The sequence below is a fragment of the Pogoniulus pusillus genome, chromosome 1 (assembly GCF_015220805.1).
Source record: "Pogoniulus pusillus isolate bPogPus1 chromosome 1, bPogPus1.pri, whole genome shotgun sequence".
In the NCBI taxonomy this organism is placed as follows: domain Eukaryota; kingdom Metazoa; phylum Chordata; class Aves; order Piciformes; family Lybiidae; genus Pogoniulus; species Pogoniulus pusillus.
Genome location: NC_087264.1, coordinates 37600251 through 37624110, shown reverse-complemented (window position 1 = coordinate 37624110; position 23860 = coordinate 37600251). Strand labels below are relative to the sequence as shown.

The 23860-nt window shown below is 39.5% G+C and overlaps 1 protein-coding gene across 13 annotated transcripts in view; it reads right to left on the bottom strand.

Annotated features, from left to right (window-relative positions):
- Positions 1 to 23860, bottom strand: part of NPAS3 (neuronal PAS domain protein 3) — a 665104-nt gene that overhangs the window by 566010 nt on the left and 75234 nt on the right. For 4 of the 13 annotated variants that reach the window (XM_064148527.1, XM_064148538.1, XM_064148574.1 and 1 more), the window contains exon 2: positions 10339 to 10428. The exons of 6 other annotated variants lie outside the window; for them this stretch is intronic. In XM_064148527.1, the coding sequence (XP_064004597.1) occupies positions 10339 to 10428 (90 nt within the window). Of the gene's footprint in view, positions 1 to 10338; positions 10429 to 10895; positions 10949 to 11685; positions 11712 to 23860 lie in introns of those variants that run through there. 3 more of the 13 variants (XM_064148564.1, XM_064148606.1, XM_064148582.1) reach the window with 2 other exon arrangements.

The window sequence follows — 23860 nt, the reverse complement described above, 5'->3', positions numbered from 1 at the left end:
CTCTTTGGGCCCAGCCATCCTGCCAGTTCCCACCAAGGGCTGACAGCTTTGCCAGGAGTTTGCTATGGCAGACAGTGTTGAAGGCCTTGCTGAAGCCCAGGTAGACTACATCCACAGCCTTCCCCATGTCCACCAGGGAGGTCATCTGGTCATAAAAAGAGATCAAGGTGGTCAAGCAGGATCTGCCCCTCCAAAATCCATGCTGGCTGGGTCTGATCCCCTGGCCATCCTGTAGGTGCCCTGAGATTGCACTCAGGGTGATCTGCCCCATTATCTTGCATGGCACTGAGGTCAGACTGACAAGTCTGTAATTTCCAGTCCAGCCTCATCCAGACTTTTCTTGAATGCCTCCAGGGATGGTGACTCCACCACCACCTCCCTGGGCAGCCCATTCCAATGGCAAATCACTCTCTCTGTCAAGAACTTCCTCCCAATATCAAGCCTATACCTCCCCCAGCACAACTTGAGACTGTGTCCCCTTGTTCTTTTGCTGGTTGCCTGGGAGAAGAGACCAACTCCCACCTGGCTAGAACCTCCCTTCAGGGAGTTGTAGATAGCAATGAGGTCACCCCTGAGCCTCCTCTTCTCCAGGCTAAATAACTCCAGCTCCCTCAGCCTCTCCTCATAGGGCTTCTGTTCCAGGCCTCTCACCAGCTTCATCACATGATTTTACGGTTTACTGTAAGAAATCCCTTTGGAAGCATGGATGAAAAATGAGGGAGAAAACATTACCGAAACAATTTCTAGTGAACTCTGAACTTATTTCTCAATAAAAAACTTTATGTTTTAGTCTGCTAAATAAAAAGCATCATTTGTAAAATAAAATGTAAAATAATCCATTTGTGAAGAAAACAAACATAAAAATTTTAGGCCTTCCAAAAAGCACTTAGCCTTTGTTTTTGGATAAACACATTCACTGAATTTGCTAACCATTTGCAAGTAATCTAGCTATGTTTCCAGAAAGAGATGGAAATTCATTAGTAGCCATCACTACAGAAACAAATTTTCAAGAGACAGTTGCCTCCTGCATTTCAACAACACCCCCCTATGCAAAACAAGCCTCACATTACTTTAAAGAAAGGCTGCAGACATCTCATACTGCTGCAAGTCAAGGTAGCGAGCTCATGACTCACTGCCCCTGTTTGGTTGCAACTCATCAGTGCCGGCAGCCCTAATCTGCTCCCAGCCATTACGACCAGCAGCTTTGAAATATGGATTAGGTCTATCCTAAGTACTCTGTGCAGGGAAAGAACTCCTTGAGCCCTTTATTCCCAATGGAGTACCTGTGCAGGAGAATAAATCAGTGATATGAAAGAAAACATAAAATCCTTCTCAGTAAAATTTGCAGATGACAGAAAAGATAATAAAATGGTAAATACCAGAGTTGTCAGTTCCACAGATTGCATGGCAGTCCAAGCTCACCTGAATAAGATGTGTTTTAACACAGCTGAGCATAAAGCTGTCTATCTCATAAGTAAGAGCATGGATTCCAAACAAAGACAATATAATAACATAAGAAGAGACATATGGATGGTGGAGGATAACCAAATTAATATTGGCCTACAGTACAATATCCTGGCCAGAGTGGCAAAAAAGATCCTTCGCCATACAAGAAAGTAAACACAGAATAGCCATAAGAAAGGACTACATAAATCACTACTGATGTTGAGCAGAATCTTTCCACTTCAAACAGCATGTAACAACATGGTTCTACTTTATATCAGTGATCCCTGAGCACTGCCATAGGAACAACTAATGGACTACACTACTACTCAAGCTAAGACAACTTCATCAAACAGCTACAAGAAGCTTTCAAATTGCTATGAATGAGAGGATCAACAATCACTGAGTTACTGTCTACAAATATCTCAATGGATGGAAGCTGAGGCACAGGAAGTTTTATGTAACCATGAGGAGGAATTTTTTTTCCCTGCGAGAGTGACAGAACACTGGAACAGGCTGTCCAAGGAGGTTGCAGAGTCTCCCTCTCTGGAGATAGTCAAAACCTGCCTGGATGAGTTCCTGTGTGATCTGCTATAAGTGATCTTGCTCTGGCAGGGGGGTTGGACTGGATGATCTTTCAAAGTCCCTTCCAGCCCCCCACACTCTGTGAAATGTGGCAAAAGAACTGAGGAATATCATTAACGGAAGAGTTTTCTCCTAATTAATGCTGGATTTGGTATATTCCTGCAACACGAAAGTTAGAAAATTTCAGACTAAAAATAAGGTAAGAGTACTTTAACAGTAAGTTCATTTCACATAAAGAAAGGAAGAATATTCTTTCACCTGAAGTTCTTCAGAATGAAATGCTGATTGTAAAGCAAGATTCTGTTAGTATCATACATTGGTCTTTTAAATCAAAATACAGCAAAGACTTGCAGATCTCCCTTTCAAAACCATGCCTAAAATACTGCAGAACAGCTTTGTTACCACAACTCATGACATTTACATGAACTTTAGGGCAGATATTTGGCTAGCTCCTTAGTTTGGGGATAATTGTTTCCCCTTTTCTCCTTCCCCACAAATCATGGATGGATCATATAGACTGTCAGTAAGCCAAATGAAACTGTTACTTTGCTCACTGCTTCCTCAAGTAATATTTTGGATATATTTGGTATTAATGCTTTTGTATTTGTGCAAATCAGTGAGTTACCAAAAGAGCATGGGAAAAAAGAAACCCTGCTGAACACACAGAGTAGCTCAGTCATGGATAATATTAATTGATCCCTGTTTGTGAAACCAATCATGTGTCTTGGGAAGAAAAAAACAACAAACAAAAACAACAACTACCAAAAAAACCCAAAACCAACCCACAAACACACACACACAATGAAAGAAACAGCACAAAAATAACCCATCATATGTGAAATTCAAGTGAGATGCAAGCACTGTTGTTATAGAACACAAAATAAACTCCACCTGTCTTAAGAGGGCATTAGCAGACTGCGACCAGTATCCTACTGACAGGGGGTTGTTAAGCTACCTGGAGACTCAGCCAGTTGAACATGGCTTGTGTGCAGCACAGCAAAAGGTAACGGCTAATTGGTCAATTGACCAACACTAAATTTGCTTCAGGATTTAACTTGGAATAGATACTACAATTATACACTGCAAAGCTGAAGTTGAGTCATCAAAGCCTGTATTGAACTATAAAATGAGTGCTATTTTGTAAACCTAAACATGGCCCTTTAGTATTCAGTGAGAGCAAACCGTCAGGTACCATGTATGCATTGTGTCTGTTCTCCAGTCAGGCTACGTTTCATTAATCTCAAAGTAAAATCTTAAAGCCAGTGCAACACCTAGCTGTGTCATAACAGAAATAAGTAGGACAAAAATTTCTCTTATTGAAAATGTATTTTTTGAGTGCTACCCTCTCAAATGCCTCAATCAGCCAAGGATTAGATGTTCAATTTAATGGTAGCCAGAGATCATTAATCATTTTAAAGTGGCAGAGCTAATCTCATTTCTCACCTAGTGAAAGCCCACTATCACCTCCTCATATGTGTGAGGAGACAGCAAGACATTGGCTCACTTTTGGATGCCTTTCGAACTGGGCTAAAGTCTTTTTTCAATACCCACAAAAGACATCTAGAAGCACTCAGGCAGAGAACCTGCAGATACGTTGAAAGCGACATCAAGGCGAGAGGCAGCTGTACCAGGGATAATGTTCTGCCAGGCAGCCCCGCACCGGGGCTGTAAGAGCCAGGCCTGTTACCTGAGCCAGCAGTGGCTTTTCTGCCCTTTGCCCAGAGAGAATGGACCAGGACATTGGTTTTCATTATATTCAAGGATGGTCCAACTTATGGAGAGAAGAGGCATAAAAATCTTCTTCAAATGCACCTGTTAAATTCATGAAGATGTGAACTTTGAGAGGAAAAATCAATACAGAAGCTGAGGGAAGACCTCTGCAATGACAGATCCTCTGTGTAAGAAAATGAGGGCCTCTTCTTCCTCACTAGAGTAGACAACACTTCTGACAGCAGCTTCCTCAGTACCTTCTCATAAGATCATAGAATCAGTCAGGGTTGGAAGGGACCACAAGGATCATCTAGTCCCAACCTCCCTGCCACAGGCAGGGACAGCTTACCCTAGATCAGGCTGCCCAGAGCCTCATCCAGCCTGGCCTTAAACACCTCCAGGGACAGGGCCTCAACCGCCTCCTTGGGCAACCCATTCCAGGCTCTCACCAGTCTCATGCTGAACAACTTCCTCCTCACATCCAGCCTGAACCTACTCATCTCCAGCTTTGCTCCATTCCCCCAGGCCTGTCATTCCCTGATGGCCTAAAAAGTCCCTCCCCAGCTTTTTTGTAGGCCTCCGTCAAATACTGGAAGGCCACAGTAAGGTCGCCTGGGAGCCTTCTCTTCTCCAGCCTGACCAGCCCCGACTCTTTCAGCCTGTCCTCGCAGCAGAGCTGCTCCAGCCCTCTGAGCACCCCAGTGGCCCTTCTCTGGACACGCTTCAGCACATCCACATCCTTCTTGCAATGGGGGCTCCAGAACTGGACGCAGCAGTCCAGGTGGGGTCTCAGCAGAGCAGAGTAGAAGGCAGAATCACCTCCCTAAGATTAGATAACTCCTAAACATGGGATACTGGAGTCATTGTTGGGCAAAAAAACAGCAGTCTGTGAACCCAGCAGCCCTGGCTTCAACAACATCTTCTTGTCCTGCTGGTTACATGCTTTTCCTGCAGCTAAAATAACTTGTTTCAGACTACTGTATCTTTGCTTCAGCTACAGGGTATCAGCTTAGTCAGGTTATATAAACAACAAGCCTGAAAAGCTTTATGCCTTTCCACTTCCATTTAAGTGCAACACCACAACTAAGAACCAGCAGAACGACCTCTCAGCGATTAACAACTTCTCTGTGCTGCTGAAACGACAATACTGACCTGAACCAGCATGTCCAGCTGCAGGGGGCCAGCAGGGGACCTTAACCCATTTTCTAAGTGGTGAATCTCCATGTGGAGCCATTAGTTCCTCTGCAGGTCTATTACTGCTTTGCCCAGATTAAGGTGGTGATGAGCACTGCAGACTAGCAACCCTGAGAAATCCTTCAGCTCCCCATCTTCTGTATCTGGTTCAATTCCCTCACTAGAAACCCTGAGAAAGCTACCTGGTTCCTTAAAAGTTTTGTGTTCTCATTTATGCTGCTTAGCAGGGCCTTGAGATTTCTGAGGTGTATAAAGCACTTGTTTTGTTTTATCCATTTCATAAATAACTAAATATTAGTTTAAACCTCAGAGGTTGACAGGAATGGGTTAGCCTTATGCATCCTTTTCTCATTGTTGCAAATAGTCATGGGTTTGAGTCAACATATAGTCTGAGGGGAGCTTAATTTGATCTGTTAAGTTTGAATGCTTTAAACCATTTACAGGCTCAGGATGACCAAACTACAACCTCTGGGGCAAAAAAAAAAAAAAGGAAAACAGCTGGTAAGGCCACAGCTGTATTTCTGGGATTTAAATGAGTGCTGCATTTCTGGGATTTAAATGAGTAAGGTGTTTTCCTTACATATTTACCCCATGCTCTTGATTTCAAATTAAATACCATACTGTAGAACTCTTCCTTACCCCCTATCCTTCTGAAGAGAGACATGGCCTTTTAAGTCTGCTTAATACAGACAGGAAGAAATGAATCACACAGAATCACAGCATGTCAGGGGCTTGAAGGGACCTCGAAAATTCATCCAGTCCAAGCCCCCTGTCAGAGTAGGATCACCTACAGCAGATCACACAGGAATGCGTCCAGGTGGGTTTTGAATATCTCCAGAGGGAGAGACTCCACAAACCCCCTGGACAGCCTATTCTGGTGTTCTGTCACTCTCACAGGGAAGAAAATCCTACTCATGGTTACATGAAACTTCCTATGCCTCAACTTCCACCCATTGCCCCTTGTCCTGTTGTTTAGCATCACCCAGCAGAGCCTGGCTCCATCCTCCTGGCACTCCCCCTTCACATATTTGGAAGTATTAATGAGGTTACCTCTCAGCCTTCTTTTCTCCATGCTAATGAGCCCCAGCTCCCTCAGTCTCTTCTCATAAGAGAGATGTTCCATTTCCTTGATCATCTTTGTGGCTCTGTGCTGGACTCTCTCAAGCAGTTCTATGTCCTTCTTGAACCAAGGACCCCAGAACTGGACACAGTACTCTAGATGCGGCCTCACCAGGGCAGAGGAGAGGGGCAGGAGAACCTCTCTTGACCTACTAGCCACACTCCTCTTAATACACCCCAGAACAGCATTGGGCCTCCTGGCCACAAGAACACATTGCTGGCTCATGGTCAACTTCCCATCCACTAGGACCCTCAGATCCTTTACTCCTTCGCTGCCTTCGACAGGTCAGTCCCCAACCTATACTGATACCTGGGGTTGTTCTTTCCCAGGTATGATGGAATATATGATCCTTCATCCTTGCCTTGGAGATAGCACATAACAGCCAGCAAAAAGAGAATTTCCCCTCACAAACCAGGTGATACTCTGAAGGGCTACCATGTGAAGGCAGTAACTTTCAGACCGAAAACAAACACACCCCCCAGAGATATTCTTTGCTGGTACACAACAGAGACTCCCTGCAGATAAGTCTAAAAAAACTAACTATCAAAACCCAAAAAAAAAAACCTTACTCTTGACATTGCATTACTCCTTGTAATTTAGCAACAAATAAAACTGGAGCATGCCCAGGAAGCTTTGCTCCTCTTAAGCTGTCTTTGGAGATCTACCCAGGCTATGTCCCCCATTTGGCACTTCACAAAGGTGAGCAACAGTGCAAACCATAGGTTTCTGAGTTGGCAGAAGAAAGGATTTTCACTCTGGGCAAGTGGGAAAAAACTTGGCAGTTTGGTTACAGAGAAGCAGCTTGCACTGTACAAGATATATTTCTTTTCATTGTCACCAACTTTGTTTGACATCACAAAAAGAAAAAAAAAAAGCCCTGGATGCACCTGGCTACAGCTGTGGGAACTTAAAAAAAAAACCAAACAGAAATAGTCAGGAGTTGATGGACAGCTGTTTTCCATGCCTCTAAGTGACAGGCCCCTGTTTTTACCTCCATAGCCTGAGACATGTCATCTACTTCAAAACAAACAGAATGGTAACATCTTCTAAAATGCTTGGTGTGGTGGTTTGTACAGCTAGGGAACACAGAAACAATGTGTAAATATTTTCAAGCTGACTTTTGAGCTTCTTTAAAGGCATATATATATATTCTCAGCTACCTAAAACATAGGCTTATGTCAACCAATGTGGTGGACAGTAGCAGCACGGAGGGGCTGTAATAACCATAGAAATAAGGTTTTTTACAATCTGTTCTTTTGACAACAGCTTTTGAAGCTCTGTGTTCCACTCTGTTCTGCACGAGTATCTCGAGGCAGCTATGAGACTCGGTTGCAAGAAGATCATAAATAGCCTAGAGGGATCTGTGGTAAAATATTTGCTATTTTGCCTAATTTATACATTAGCTGACATAATCATTACTCCAGCTCCTCAGGAATTTGTGTTGCAAAAAAGATTTCTGCCCCTCCCTTTTTTTTTAAATAGTCCTATAATGTATTTACTAATCTTCTCCTTTAAAAACCTCTTACAAACTGTTATTCATAGTATGTATTAGCACCAAGATTTGACTAAAAAGGTTACTTCCTCAAATGTTTTCTGAAATGTATTTTTGGAGTAGAAGGTCATGGGATGATCTTTTCAAAATATTTTACAGAAGGGATCAGAACATCTCTATTTTAACTGCTAAGTAGCTTTACACAAAATACCTTTAGTAGGTACATGATTAAGCATAAATCCAGAGTAGGCTCTCTGCATAAAAATTCTTTTAGTTTTAAAAGGATCTGGAATAAAAAATGCCAAGCTCTCAGATCCACAGTTTTGTGTCCTCTCCTACTTGGTATGGCTAGTCCTTAAAATCGCTTCAACTCTCAGAACACATAGTTCCATGTTTTGTTTCCAGCCCATAAATTATCCTACAGGAGAAGGGAGGGTCACACAACTCTTTCTGTTGGTCACCAGTGGCCTTTTTACATCAATTCATCCTCCCCCAATCTAATAAGGGGAGAGACTGAGCCTGCCTAAGAAATGCACAGGAACATCTAGCACCAAATATGTATTGTAGCATTAGAGTATAAAGAATTTTTAAAGTTTCTTGAAAATATCTCAAGTTTCTTTTTTTTTTTTGTCTTGATTAGTGAAAACATTTTGGTAATTTGTTGTTATATCACTGGAAATAAATTACTATAGGGAAAAGCATCAAAACCCTCTATTGTGAACAAGATAGACAACATACCTTAGAACTTAAAATAACGTGGAAAAAGAAAGAAGAAGGAACATTTCCCTAATGGAAAAGCACTCTCTGTCTTCTGTAGAAAAATCAGTTTTACAAAATAATCCATGAGGTGAACTGGGCTATAATACTTCAAAATATCTATTTCAGGAATGACAAATCAGATGTCAAAATTAACACTGATTTATCACCAGTCTTTTTTTTTTTTATTTTGTCCTTTCTAGAAAGAAATTTAGCCAATGCTCATCTGCAAATGCATCTCTACTTCTAAATTAATATCTACTATTCCATTTTGTGGGCAACACAGCAGGCCAGTTTTACCTGTACTAACTAAAAATTCTATCTAATAATAATAATAATTTTTTTTAAAAATAATATCATCAACTATATTGCAGCATTCAGAGAGAAGCTACTGCTGTATTTAAACACTCATGACAAACCATGCCAAGTTTTCTTAATTCCACAAAGTTTCAAACTCTTGAAGTTGCTCCTAGAAGCTGATATAAACAGTGCACAACAAATCTGCTTTGTACACTTAAACAAATGAATGCATTTTCATGCTTACCAAAAAGAAGTTACAAGAGATGTAAAGCCACTGAAGTTAAGTTCTGTGGTGACATTTAAAGCCATGATAGATCTACACTGCTTCAGTTACCCTGGACACTGAGATTATTTGGACACAGAAAGGAAAACCATCCAAAAAAGCAAGAAATATTTAGAAATCAATGTAAAATCATGGAGCGGGGGGGAGGGGTCATATCTTCCACCAAAAGTAGTCATTCACAGAAAAAAAGATAAGCAAGAGGCCAGATTTTTGTTTTGGCTCACCAGGTTACATTGATGCTGTAATTATATTGATACATTTAGATTTTCTTTTTTTCTCTCACTTCTGTAAGCCAAAATGACACTCTGAAGTACACACAGATACACTGAAGGGGCAGGGTTGTACCTATTACTAAAAGAAAAGATTCTGGGAATAAGCAGCAGGTTAAGGAATGAAAAAAAAAAAAAAAGGAAGAGAGAGGGGATGAGAGAATATGACCTACAAAATTATAACGAGCATAACTGCCTTGCCAAAGAAAGATCTTCTCACAATGCAGAATATAATTGATTTTTAGAAGCTAAGGGGTTCTTTAGAAAATGAAATCTGTTCTACACAAGATAATAACAACATTGGGATACAAAACAAGACTATAGCTGAAGTGTGAAAAGTAAACACTAAGTGACAGAAAGCATTTTCAAAACCCAGTGAGAACAGAAAATTCATAATGCATTTGCAATACATTAATATAAAATCGCTAACAATATACCTGTCAAATACACATTTTTCAATTCTGTGGAGAAATAAATTATTAAATCCTCACTCCAAATAAAATAGGGACTTCAGTGACTGCAAAAAGTAACACAAGTCGACCACGTCACATTTGCCTGCCCACAGCAGCAGCACTTCTGTCAGAAGCACTGGTAAAGAGCCTGAGTTATGCACAAAAGCAGGCTCCGTTAGGGCAACGGACAAAGGCAAATGACTGCAAAGCAAGAGGACTCAACTTCAATTTAACTGTCCTGTAAGGTACATACTAATTAGCTGCAAAGCTATGAAATCCTAGCTAGCATGTTAAGTCTGCTACATGACAGTATAATTTGACTTCTTAAAGGATTATGCAAATTACAACTCATCATTCCATTACACAACTGAAAAAAAGTGACAGCTAATTTATACATAACACACCTTTCAAATCCTGAAGATGTGAAGCACCTGTGCAATACTTGTTTTTTTTTGCCTAGATTTTCTACTGTATACATTCTTGTTTATTGCACTGTACAGAAGCATACCTAAGGTTCGGTAAAGTCTTAAGGTTTGGGTTTTTTTAATTTGCTTTTTTATCTGTTAGAGCACAACCCCAAAGAATTAAAACAACATCTTTGTGTCCCTGCTGTCGAGGTTTTGCACACAAGCAGAAGTGCACAGTTTCAACACACGTGTCATTTCTGAATAGCGGGCGAGCACGAGCACTAAATGCACGAGCTAGAGGCAAGACTCACACAGATTTCAACATACTTCTGGTAGGTAGATTCACAGTAGATTCCGTCATATCGGTAGATTTTCCTACATTCTGTTTGGTTGGGCAGAGGATGCTGGACAGTTATTCTGTAGAGGCATCAAAAACAGATAGACATGACTAGAGGTTCTCTACAGGTAACTGTAATGCAGGACAAATCAGTATGTTGAAATTTAATTTATTTTATTTTATTTTATTCAATTAAACACCTTTTTTTTTTTCCCTAGGCTCTTTAAAAATCAACTGCCTTCTGCACATAACATCCAGAGTTTCCACTTTTTTAAAACTTGCACTGAGAGTAAACTAAACTTTAGTTCTCCACAGTAATTTTTTTTCCCCTCCCATCAAACAGAAGTGGGAAGAGGTAAAGAATTTTATGAATCAAACTGATACCTCATATAATTTGTGTATATACAATAGTGCTTATAATATTGATTATTTATTATTTCCCATCGCAACCCTTCCTCAGGCAGAGCATTCATTTATATCAGCTGGGAGTTTGTCCAGACAAAGACCAAATAACCCTCCAATTTAAAATGTCAACAGCAATTCTCACATTTGCACAGAATGAGGATGTTGTGGCATTATGAGGACTGTGATTGAAGGTGCTCAGCACCATCTGAATAATGCCATATGTTCTCGGATCGACTGAAAGAAAAGGGAAGTGATTGGCAGCAATCAGGAGGTGCACAGCATCTTGTAAAATCAGGCCCTAAAAGATTTGTCAATCATTCTATTATTCATCCCTCCCCAACTCCCTGTTAGCAGAAAATATAATTTGGCTATAAAAATTCAATGTTGTTTTTAAAATATACTTGGGAATTGCACACAAAACAGTACCCTCCAATTTTCTTTCTTCCCCCCCCCCCCACCCCCCCCTTCCCTTCTCTGGAATAAAAACACATTTCAGATGCTTTTGTATCTTCCCCAAATTAATACCTTTTCTCTTTTAATATAATGGTGGCAAATTATTTGAGACCTATTGCACATTTTTTTAAATGTGGAATTTTAAGCTCTGGAATTCTTTAATTACTTGTTTTCCAACATATAATTTTTATTATTGTTACAGTATTACATCTAGATAGCTCTAAGCTAGTCTTGCTTTTTAAAAATCACATATTTGTTTTAACAGAAATTTGAAATTGAATGTTTGAGGGGGAAAAAAAAATCTGGTATTATTATCCAGCAATAAGCTTTATAAGAAATTGAAAAAGTTATCTACTGTGGAAACTGAGGACCTTCCTCAATGAGGCTGCACCTACACAAAGTGGCAAATGCACACCATTTCAAGTCTTATCAGCTCTGGTCTCTTGCTCATAAAATTTGGAAACATGGTCTGAGCATACCTCAGCATTGGTTTTGGGCCATGGAAACCCACATGCAGGAGGGAGAAGACAGTTCTGCAACAATGGAAGGGCCAAACACCTCCAAATCCTGAGATATTCCTGCATTCACCAGGTACGGCAGCAACGAGAGACTTCTTTATTACGATACCCAGGCTCTTTCAGTCATACGCCAAGCAGCATACACAGTGTATGAAGAAAACCAAGTAACTGAAAATGGGATCCACAACACAAGTGCTATCTGCAGGGAACCATGCAAGCTAGCAAAAAAAAGAAACTCAGAAGTGGAAAGTCTCTGCTGTTTGTGCCTGAGATGCACACATACTTCACTTTGGGTCACCCAGAAATGCCTACAAAGCAAATTCAAGCCTCAGAAATCTCCAGTGCACTGTCACATTGGCTGACCTATGCTCAAACTTTAATTCCCCACGGTTCTATGTTTATTTTAAACCAAGACTAGAAGAGATGCCTCTTTTTACACTGCTTCAGCAAAGATATAGGAGAACTATGCTCTCCATACCTCTCAGCCAGAGGATGTTCAAACAGACACCCCTACAACTCCAAACATTACCACAGACTCCTTAATAACTATTGCAGAGTGATAAACATGTTAACTCCTCCTGCTAAAACCATGTTACTACTGGGGGGAGGAAGAAAATGAGGGGAAAAAAGAAAAATCAGGATTCACTGAAGGAAGGAAAGGGAGCCAGTCAGATCATGTTATATTAAGAGTCATTCAGAAATGCATAAGCAGTCCTTGCAAAAACTATCAGAATCCTTCCCAGATGAGTGCCCTCATCACAGGGCTTCAGAATTATGCTCTCTCTTCCACCAGTTGTCTGGCCAAATGAACCTTGAATAGTAATACTGATTATTGCTATTACTTGAATAGTTAAACAAGTGGAGCAGAATATGGCTCACTCCAGAAAAATCTTTATTCTGATGTAGTTGTGGCATTCTTCTGGGAAGTTAAAGATGCTGGTTTGAACATCCTTTTACGGAACAGGTCTTAAATAAGTATTCACTGCACTGGACTAGCGTAGAACACCTGTCAGCTACCTCTTATTTTAGTTTTCAAGCTCTTTTTTTTTGAAAGAGGTGACCAACAAACTGAAACACAGCAGATTGCACTTGAACATCAGGAAACACCCTTTTTTACTACAAAGTTGATGGAAACCGAAACAGGTTGCCTAGAGAGGTTGCAGAGTCTTCACCCATAGAGACAGCCTCAAAACCTGCCTGGATATAGTCTTAGGAAACCTACCCTGTAACCTTGCTTGTCCAAGACCTCAGGGCTGGAGAAGGAGTCCCTTCCAACCTCAACCATTCTGTGATTCAAGTTCAGATTAGAGCTCTGGACTGTGAATCAAAGTTCTGCTTTTACACCTAGTCAGAATCAGATGTCACAACCGAAAAATGGGAAGATATTAGAATATGCAACTTGGTGGGGTTTTTTGGTTGGTTGGTTTGGGGGTTCAGGGTTGTTTTTTTGGGGGGGTGTTTTTTGTTGTTTGGTTCTTTGTTGTTGTTTGTTTTTTAGTGTTGGGTTATTGCAGGGGTGGGGTTGGGGATCTTTTTGTGGGATGTTTGGGTGTTTTTCTGTTGTTGTTTTTTTTTTCAGTGTGGGGAGCACAGTGTGGAGGTTTTTTTGTTGTTTAACTATGCAATATATGAGGCTCCATACAAAATATAGCAGCTGCTGTGGACCCCAACCAAGGGAAAGAAGTCTTCCTTTGCACTTCAGAAGTCAAGATCCCAAGATGGGTTTTGGACCCAGCCCTTACCATATGCTTTCAAAAAAAAAAAAAAAAATCTGCTTAAAGAGTTATTTTACTTTCCTTCAATTCCTCTCTACTGCAACAGAAACAATAACAGACACAAAAAAATCCTATCCCAAACCACTGAGCCAAATAAGACATCAACGTAAATCTCTCAAAATCCCACTGACTTCTCCATGGCATCTAAATTAGCACAGAAGAAGGTCTACTTTGCCTCACCTGAAAAAGAAAATAGTCCTGAGACACTATGAGCACATTTCAAAGTGCATGGCAGGTTTTTAACTATGCAGCTAACTCCTCAAGCAATGCTTTGGGGAAAAAAAAATATTGTATTTTCTTGTATTATGTCTCTTATTGTTAGGGTTCATTTTAGCATGGTAAGTGTATTTCCATAAAGTTGTATGCTGAATAAAGACTATGCTTGTGTTTTATGTGTTTAGAAGCTGCCTAACACAATCACATCCATTTGCCCTCTGTCCTATGCACTTCAGCTGTCATTTAATAGATTTACAATTATTTTTCACCTGAGAACTCTGAAGCTATGGGCCAGAACTTAAGTCTACCTCATGGAACAGCTTATTCAGCATTCCTTATTACTGCTACCAAAAAAATCCCCTAAGACTCCCAATCTCACCCATCTAAAAACTCACAACACACACCCCTAGAACATAAAAACTAACAAGAACTGCTAGTCATGAACCAAAAAAGGTTTACCAAGACAATTAGCCCTCATTGTCTTGGTCTTCATGGGTTCATAGCCTTCATGGTTTCTTTTTTCCCCTGCTCTAAAGAAAGCCCAAAATTGTATACAATCATCAGCAAATTAATTTTGCTAACTTGCTTTTAGCACATTGTCAGCAGATAGAGTATTTCTCGCAGGTTCCACGTACAAAATTGATTTAGCTCAAGATAAAACTGTCTATTGGCTATTTGCTGTGGGTACTGTATATTCCTGTTTTATTTTATGCTTTAAAATGGATTTCTTGTCTTTTTCTCTGTATTAACAATTAGAACACTGATGATTATTTGAACCTGATCAATTTGTAGTGGTTAGGTCACCCCAATTTCAGTTAAGTTTCGACTGGCTTGAGAAACAAACACGCCTATTCTCATATAAGCTGTCAGAGTAAAGCTTGACACTTGATGATAACAAACACCCAAAAAATAGTTTAAGGTAGTACCTGTTTAACACTGTAGTACAGAAGGTTATTTCCCATAGAAGCCAGAAACATAGCAGATGAAATGCCTATAAACACTGCATGAAACATGGCATTTCACTTAATATCAGCATCCTCCATGCCTTGGTGCTTGTGTCATAAGGTGGTGATGCTGGGTGCACTCTCACCCCTGACCTTGGTTTTTAGAGGCTGCATACTTCTCCTAGAAAGTTCAAATGTACCACCTCAGACACAAAATAATTACATGCTGCTGTGTTTGCACATCAGACAGCTCTCTTTATGTGTCACTAAACTCTAGATGGATTCATCATACAACTTGAGGTGGAACTTAAGTGCATTTACATACATGTGGAACGTGTAAGCTATGACTAATTTTAACTCACAGGGCAGAATTTAAATAATTAGTTACAAGAAGTCAAACTAAGGGAAAAAGGAGGAAAGAGATGGTTAGAGGCAGAGTAGTAAATTGTTCCATTTTTGCAGGTAATCTAAATGCAAACTAGAAGCAACTTATCATGAGAATGGATTTTCCACCATCTGGTCAAATAACAGGGGATTTGTCTAGTGGCAAGCAAAGAATGGAATGATGTGAGAAAGATTAGCGGGCAAGTCCTACAGTTGGCTAAAATGTATTTTGTGCAAACAAGAACAGATGACGCCTTAACAATTACACCTGTCAAAAACTCCAGAAAGCAATCCATCTCTGAACAGCCCAGTTGAAAACAGGCTAGTTCATAACAAAATGAATTTTTTTAAACAATTGCCAGCCATAACAGTTTGATGCATGACAAGCTTAGGAAGTCACATTCCACGTACAACTGAAACCTTAACTAACTGGACCCTGGTTTTCTCTGATAAGTAAGATATTAAAAGATAAAGAAACAATACTTTTTAAAAAGCAATGCAAATTGCTAACCATCTTGGAAAGCAAGAAAATTCAGAGTAAGACATATAGGCAGAGACTCCATAATTCCAGTATGTTCTATGTGAATTGGTACAATAAAGCTCTGAGAAAAATGCTCTTTTTATGAGAATCAAAAATGCCAGATAGTACCTTGGCTGGCACGTCTTGCATAGAATTAGGACAGTTCCTAGAATTACAGTTCTTTCTAAACACAGATATGAAGCCTTGAAATTACTACCCTATATACATCCTGCCTCGAAGGAGAATTCTGAGCAATAATATTTTCTGCAGAGATCTGATTTCCCCCTCCCCCCTCCACTACAAAAGATGTAATCTTAAGGTGCAAGAGTATTTTACACCAGTTCCAAGATTACTTTCTTTAAGTTGAACTCTGCTTGTGTGCATGCCTAATGTTTCAGCATCCCAACATAACACTTATTAATACTTCAGTTTTCAAATGTCATAGTTTCCTACAGAAGATGGAGATTATAGCTCATATATCCATTTGGAGTGGATGGGAAAATAAGACTATCCCAGTATTAATGGCTTTTGTACTGTTTGGTTTCTAGTTGCTCTAGTTGAGGATGTCCCTGCTCACTGCAGACTAGGCTGGACTAAATGACCTTTACAGGTCCCTTTTATATCCAAACCATTCTATAATTCTATATTCAAGCAGAACTTGTCCCTTCATTAAACAGTGTCATGAAATCTCTTTGTTAAAGAGTTTGTTGAAAGTCACAGAAAGAGAATCAGCAAAATAAGGTTTTGCCCATTTAACTCTACAGCCTTCAAATAATGACAGCAAAGTTATTTCAGATGAATTGGGTACACAAGCAAAGCATACATCAAGGACACTCAAGAACCACAGAAGCACATTCTTCTCACTGGTGTTCACCATTTAACTTCCATAGGAAATTCCTACACTTAATAAAACCAGGGTTTTGACATAGGAAAAAAGTGGTTTGCAAAATATTAACTATTTTGTCTCATCTTCTTTACCACAGATGCAAGTTCAAAGGTAGCAGCCCAATAAAGAGGCCTAGTTTCTCACTGTGATTAGGAGTGCTGAGATTTGCCAACATCTGTACTTAGAAGCTGGTAGGAACCAAACTGCTCTGCATGTTCTTTTTAAACATGCATTGCGTATCACCGTGATATTAAACAACAAATTGTCCAGACAACTTCTGCAGCAGCATTATTCCTCTTTAAAATGAGGATTCTCCTTCTCATAAAGAAGGCAGACCACACATCCACGATGACTTTATAAAATTATGTTGGTTGCCTTTCCCTCTTGTCCACAACTCAATGTACTGCTGTCAGTAGACTTCAGCAAAGCAAGTCATAGATGAGCATGGAGATCATTTGGGAGAGTTATTAACCTGTTTTGAATGTTCTCTCAGATGAAAGTGACAAAAAAATAGCATTCACATTTTTTATTCACATGGGCTAGAAAGCAGCTAGGGTGCAAATGACACAGCATTTTATGTAATGCTGGTGCTCTATGACAAAGCTATGTTTCAGGTTCCCTGTTGTCCTGGTAAGAATAAAACCTTCCTGCATGCAACATGGACGATTGGGAAAAGTATCAATTGATGCAACTGCAGACTTCAGACAGCACTTAAGGGACCTTTCTTATTCAAGATAGCAATTTGAAATTTCTGCTGGGGTCTTGAGTATTTTGGGGCAGCCCTGATAGGCTGCAGTGAACATTTTAAGCCACACATGTGGAGTAGCTATAGTCATACTTTGTTTAAAAGTAAGTATCATAAAGATAAAACATAGATAGGACCTGGTGCAAGATTCCTACCACATGACAGAGAAGCATAGACAATATGCATAAGTGCTGAGAGACAACAGGAGGATAATCTGCCTGAGCCTTCTGACTGACACTAAGTATCTGACATCCCTTGAAGAAAGGAAGGGACTGAAGCAGTCAGGCCATCATTACAATCACCATTGATTTCTGCCCCTAATCTGTATACCAGTTTGGAGGAAAAATAGAATAATAGAATCATAGAACAGTTCACAGTTGGAAAAGACCTTTAAGATCATTCAATCCAATCATTATCTAGCTCTAACAAGTCTGGTGCTAAATCAAACCTTTTAACATCCTATCTATATGTCTTTTAAGTATGTTCAGGAAAGGGGAACCAACCACCACCCTGAGGAGCCTATTCCAGTATTTGATAGCCTTTTAAGTGAAGAAGAGTTCTCTAATATCCAAACTAAACATCCCCTGGTGCAACTGGAGGACATTCCCTCTCATCCTATCACAGGTAAGCTGGGAGAAGAGACCAAGATCTACCTTGCCACAACCTCCTTTCAGGGAGTTGTAGACAGCAAGGTCATCTCCCCTCAGTCTGCTTTCCTCCAGACTAAGTAACCCCAGATCCCTCAGTCACTCCACAGAAGACCTGTTCTCCAGGCCCTTTGCCAGCTTTGTTGACCTTGACATGCACCTCAATATTTTTTTTTAATAGCAAGGGCTTCAGAATTGAGCACTGGTCCTGTTTGTCACACTGTTCTTAAGTCAGGATGCTGTTGGCCTTTGTAGCCACCTGAACACACTGCTGGCTCATATTCAGCTGTCTGCTGATGAACACCCCCATTTCTTTCACTATTGGGCATGTTTCCAGCCACTCCTCCCCAAGCCTGTAGCATTGCTCAGGGTTGTTGTTACATACTGTGATACTGTGATAAACACAGAACCTTGTCCATGGCCTTGCTGAATCAAATGGGGCCTCAGCCCTCTGATCCAGCCTGTCCAGGTCTCTGTAGAGTCTTCCTACCCTCACAAGCAGATCAACAATCCTTCTCAGTTTAGTGTCACCTGCAAAACACCTGACTGTGTTTTCTGCACCATTAGATTTCCAAGCAGTATGTGGAAATGCTACAAAATCCTCTACAACAGAATCAGATGTAAGAAGCATTATTGTAGGCAGAAAAGAACATGCAATAGCTCAGAGGCACCACTGAACTATATGACAAGATATCACCAAGATGGACCTTTGGTTTGAGAAGCACCACTTACAGTCTATGTGTGTGTTTGCTTACTGCCTAAACCAGAGTCCTATATGCATATCCTAAACCCTTATGGAAGTGTATAACAGGATACCTGTATACTAAAGGATACATGAATAGGCTCTGGTTGACCTGCAGGTATGAGTCCCTTCCTAAAATTCAGGGCTGGCCTCTGCTGGTAAAATTCCTTCCAGCAAAACTGATGGAAATTTCACATTGCTAGAAGGACTTAAAATCTAGGGCAGTTGATTATTATATAGACTAACCTGTATTTTGGTTTGTGAACTTTGGCTTTTTTTTTTCCCCCCACTGAATTGATATTATAGAGGAGCACAGACTGCAGCAACTATCCATATTATGCTGCTTGGGTTTGATGTTCTGCTGCATTTCATGGGCATATGAAGTATAAACAACTTGGAAGAAACACCTGCCCTGAGTTTGTTAGGGAAGTTCATGAAGTTATAAATTGGCTCATATCTAGCTTCACATGCATAGTTCTATCACTTCTCAAGAAGACTTTTTTTGAAATATAAAAAATAGTGTTTAAAGAGAGACCATCAGGGACCTCTGTCTAAGAGACAAGATACACAAACCACACGGACAGTTAATTCTTACTTCATATTGATTAGTATCTGCTTGCAAGTTAAGCAGTTGAATAGCATTGTTAAGTCTTGCCCTGGGTGCTTCACAATTAAAAACGACTGCAGATGAGAAAGACCATAAGGTGAACCCAAGGTCACAGCATGGGTCTGTATCAGACAGAAGCAAAGGGAGTTCCTGAATTCCCTACCCTTGGTCCATCCCCCACTGAAATGGTAAATGTCTGTACCACTTCAGAAAATATTTTACTTTTATTGGATTTTTCTGATTTTTTTATATCAAGGACACAGAGGGCAATGAAATTCAACAACAAATCATACCATGTGGGGAGAGAGGTTCATCACATTTTCCTATTCTTAAATTATCAACTTCTAATTTCACTTGGTAACTGCTTGCATCTCACACTGTAAGAACAGCAAATAGGAGCACTCAGTGTATGCATCTGTTAGTATTTTGAATGTCATTCATTTCTCATCTTATTTCTCTTGATACTTACCCAATCTCTTCAGTCTCTTCATGTTAAACACAAATGATTTTTGTTGCTTCAGACTGGCTCTATTATTGCTGTATTTTCTCACAGTGATCAGAACTGAACACATTACTCAGGTGATGTCACACCATCGATCTATATACCACAACATATTTGTTGTAATGCTCACGCTATAGTATCATTAGGTGCATTTTCAACACTATTTCCTACCCCATCCCTCAATATAGCTTAGCATTTTATTTGCTTTTATGTTTAGTGTTGCACACTAAAGCAAAGATTTTTACTGAGCTGCCCACAGTGACATCCAGTGTATTTCCTCTAGGTTAATTTAGACGCCAGGAATGTGTATGAGTAGTTCACATTGTTTTTTCCAACGTGCACTATGTTTCATCTGTCAGCACTGAATCATTTGCCATTATGCTGCCTGTTAGCTCAGTGAGGTGCCTCAGAAGTCCCTCACAGTTTCTTTTAATCTCTATAAAACTAAGCAGAAGTAAGCTTCCTCTGTATCTTATTCCCTTTTTTAAAGGCTCACAAACATTCCTTTAAAAAACCCTCTTTTGACAGTCAGAAATATGTATTTTTTTCCTCATTCCAATTAACATCTGAGAAGAAATTTCTATCAGATCAGGAAAGACACTGTTCTCAGGAATAGGAGTCATCCCTGTGTCTTTCCCCACAACCTCCCAAACTACCTTCCGTGACAAATATCTAAGGTCTAAGCATTTTTTAATTATTATTTTCAAATAAAATGTGAATGTTTTATTGTAAAGTGGACAAAAGTATTTTTAAGTTACTTTTACTCTTCTTAAGTATTTTTTTAAAAGACTCAGAGCCTTTTGCCATTGTTTCATCAAAGCATGGAACCAGTAGCAGGAGGAGACCTGTCCATTATATAAGAGGTCTGTATAGGGTTGTAGGTTTGATTCCCTGATATTAGAATGAGGGGAAAAAATACCTGCACTACTGATGCTGTAAGACCTGCCCCACAGGCTGGAAGTCTATGCCCTTATTGCCCCAGTATCTATATTTTTTTGGCTGATGGGTTCATGTGGTTACTATTCCTACATTTCCACTGACAGGACCTCCTAGGACAGCACAATACAGGGAGGTCTTACACAGAGCTGTGCAGAGCACAGGGGCAAATATTTTTCCTAACGTATGTCAGTACTAAAGCTGTTCAAATCCCTCAGATGAGGGTATTTGCCCAGTATAGCAGGCTTCATTGTTAAATAAAGGAGAAAAAATAAAAAGAAAACAAAATTGTATTTAAAAAAATAAGATCAAACTTCATGCTGCTTCTGCTTCAGGAACAAAAAGTAAGCAGGTAAAATTCACAAGCAGCATCTTGACACATGTATTCTATTCATAACAACAATTAAATTTACAGAGGTAGGGAATATGCTCCTGTGAATAAGCTTCCTGAAGTTTGACTTGGGCTGAAGCCAAAACATTTCAGGTTTAGTACTCAGGAGTATTATTTAGAAGATAAACTGCTTGTTACCTGATTTTTGGGAATGGTAGAATTAGCATCAAGTCTTGTTGCACAGCAATTCATTGGAGGGGAACATACACCATATTACTTCTTCATATTCACAATAAAACCGAAAACAAACCTCTGGCTAGGGAAATTTAATAAAATATTTGGAACTAGGGCTCTTTCCCTGTTGCTCTCTTGGACTTACACTGAAAAGCATCTTTTTTGTAGTACACACCTCTTCATGGGCAATGAGTGAAAACATAAGGCAATCTAGATGTACTAATGGATAGAAAACAGCTGGTGGTACTGAAGGACCCAGAAAAACACAGTAGAACTTTTTTTTTTCCTAGGAAGCATTTCAACTTGCATAGAGTGGGAGAATAAAGCTTCCCAGCAGCACCACCTGTTTGTTTTATTTTTGATTCCCAGCTATCTCCCCATTTAGGCTTGTTTTGAGACAACTCTTAAAACAGATTGATTTTAATTGTTTCAGCTGCGTGGTTGGTTTTCGCTTGGGTTTATTTAACAATGCTACTAGACAGTGATATTTCATCATTATCACTTGAGTCACTGTATTAAAAATGTATATATACATTTTGGAATCACAGCAAGTCTTAACACACCTTAAGCTCTCCAAATAAAGGTGTCCACAAAAGGCAAAACTAACGCTACAGAGATCCCTAGAAAGTGTTGCAAACAGATATCATGTCACAGATAGTATTTCAATAACATACTACCCAGTCTGACACCAGTGCTATGGTTCTTTGTATTATAGAGACATTATTACATTATTGCTATACATCTCTCTCTTTCCACATGCTGGTAAGAAATCTAAGCTAGTAACAGCCAGAATGAGCACACGAAGAAGTAATAAAAATATTCATCTAGTTAAGTATTGTTAAAATGTATACATAAGGAGAGCAATATTCTCTGTTACTCATTTCATTGCAAACATTGATAAAATAAGTGAAATCCAGACAGTGTAGTCATCATTACAGAGTTAAGCATTGCCTAATAAACTATGCTGCATTGAAAGCTTGTTTTAACTTCAGCCATGACGCCAAGATTGCTTACGGTCACACTTTAGTTTTGTGGAGGAAAAGAACAGAGGAATGCTCCATTAAGAGACACTCATTTCACAATGGAAATCTGAGGACATCCTATTTCCTACCACAAAATTTTGGAAAAAATGAATGCTTATCCAGCAGTTCATGCAGCTTCTTGATTTCAAAAGCCAGCAAAGACTATTAAAGTAATCTAGCTAACGGCACAATAGACTTCTTAATGCAAGCATAAATGCCCATCAGTACTTCAATTTGTCTTTCCTTTCAGTAATCCTCTGGTAAATCACCCTCAATAAATAAATAAATAAATAAATAAATAAATAAAGAAAGAAAGATCCAAAATGCTGGTATTTCCTGAATCACTCTTAGTTAGCAATCAGGATTGTTGAATGTATTTTCCTCTCTGTTTTGAATTTTTCTTTTTAAGTGAAGGATTGGCTTTTGCTTCATTTTCAACAGCTTTAAAATATCTTAGTTCATGCAACAATCTCCCTTCTTTGAATGCATGCATCATCCAATATCAATTTTCTCTGGAAATTCAAAAGTCAACAAAAAACCGAAATTTTTTGGAATTACCATATTAGTCAGTGATGAAGTCAAAGAAAAATGTGTTTGCACTTAAAAAGACCATGGACAGGCTCTTGAAGTATCTGCTACATTTCTCCCCTTCCGTAAAACAAAGTTTATCAGATACATTTAGGAACAGAACTCCTGCATCTTCAATAAGGAATTATTCTGGCTGCCTGCACACTGTACATGCCATGGAAGATGCTTATTAATAGAAGACCATGCACTTTCATGTAACTCATAATTACAAGATGACTACAACTGCGTTATTTAGAATCAAGCCTTTGTTATCAGCACCAGTTTTAGACAGAAGCTGAGAATCATTTGTGAGCTGTGGCAGACCCAGACTGTTCAAAGCAATTGCTGTTCAGCATGAAAGCTGCAATGGAGGTCACAGAACAGGTCAGGAGGAAAGATAGTGTATCGATTTCACACCAGGAATAGAGGCGAAGCAAGGGCCCACTGTTGCTGCATGTGATGTATTTCACTTCAGTTTAAGGCACATTTCATTCCAATTCAAGAGGGGGTGGGGAGCAAAGGGCGAGCGGATTTCACACTGAATCATGATGAATTCTGGACTCGTGTATTCCAGTAAATATCTCCTTCCTGACATTAAGTATTTCTATAGTAGAATGAATACAATGGAAATTAGATTGCAACCCGATAGCAGAAGACTACTCTGAGAAGAAGGAGGAGGAAAAAAAAGATCCACACCAAAAAGCAACAAAACCCACCGAAAAAAAAAAAAAACCCCAAACATCACCACAAAATCCCCCCAATAAAACAAACAAAAATTCTCAAGCCCTGTATAAGACAAGGTCAATCACCTTCCAGCTGAGTACCTACAAATGTTACCTTAAACCCACAAAAAAAAAGTTATAAATTAAGCCTACTAATGAAGCTCTACTTTGTTCCTATATTCATGTTGCTGAAGACAACTATATGCAATATTCTCATAATTTACAAAAACATCATTAAGCTACATACACCTAAGCCAAAAGGCTTCAAAACTTAAAGGACTGACAGTTAGGCACAGGCACAAAGTCAGGCTCAGTGCAAAGAAAATGCAACTTCTGGCAAAATACTTTAAAGGCAC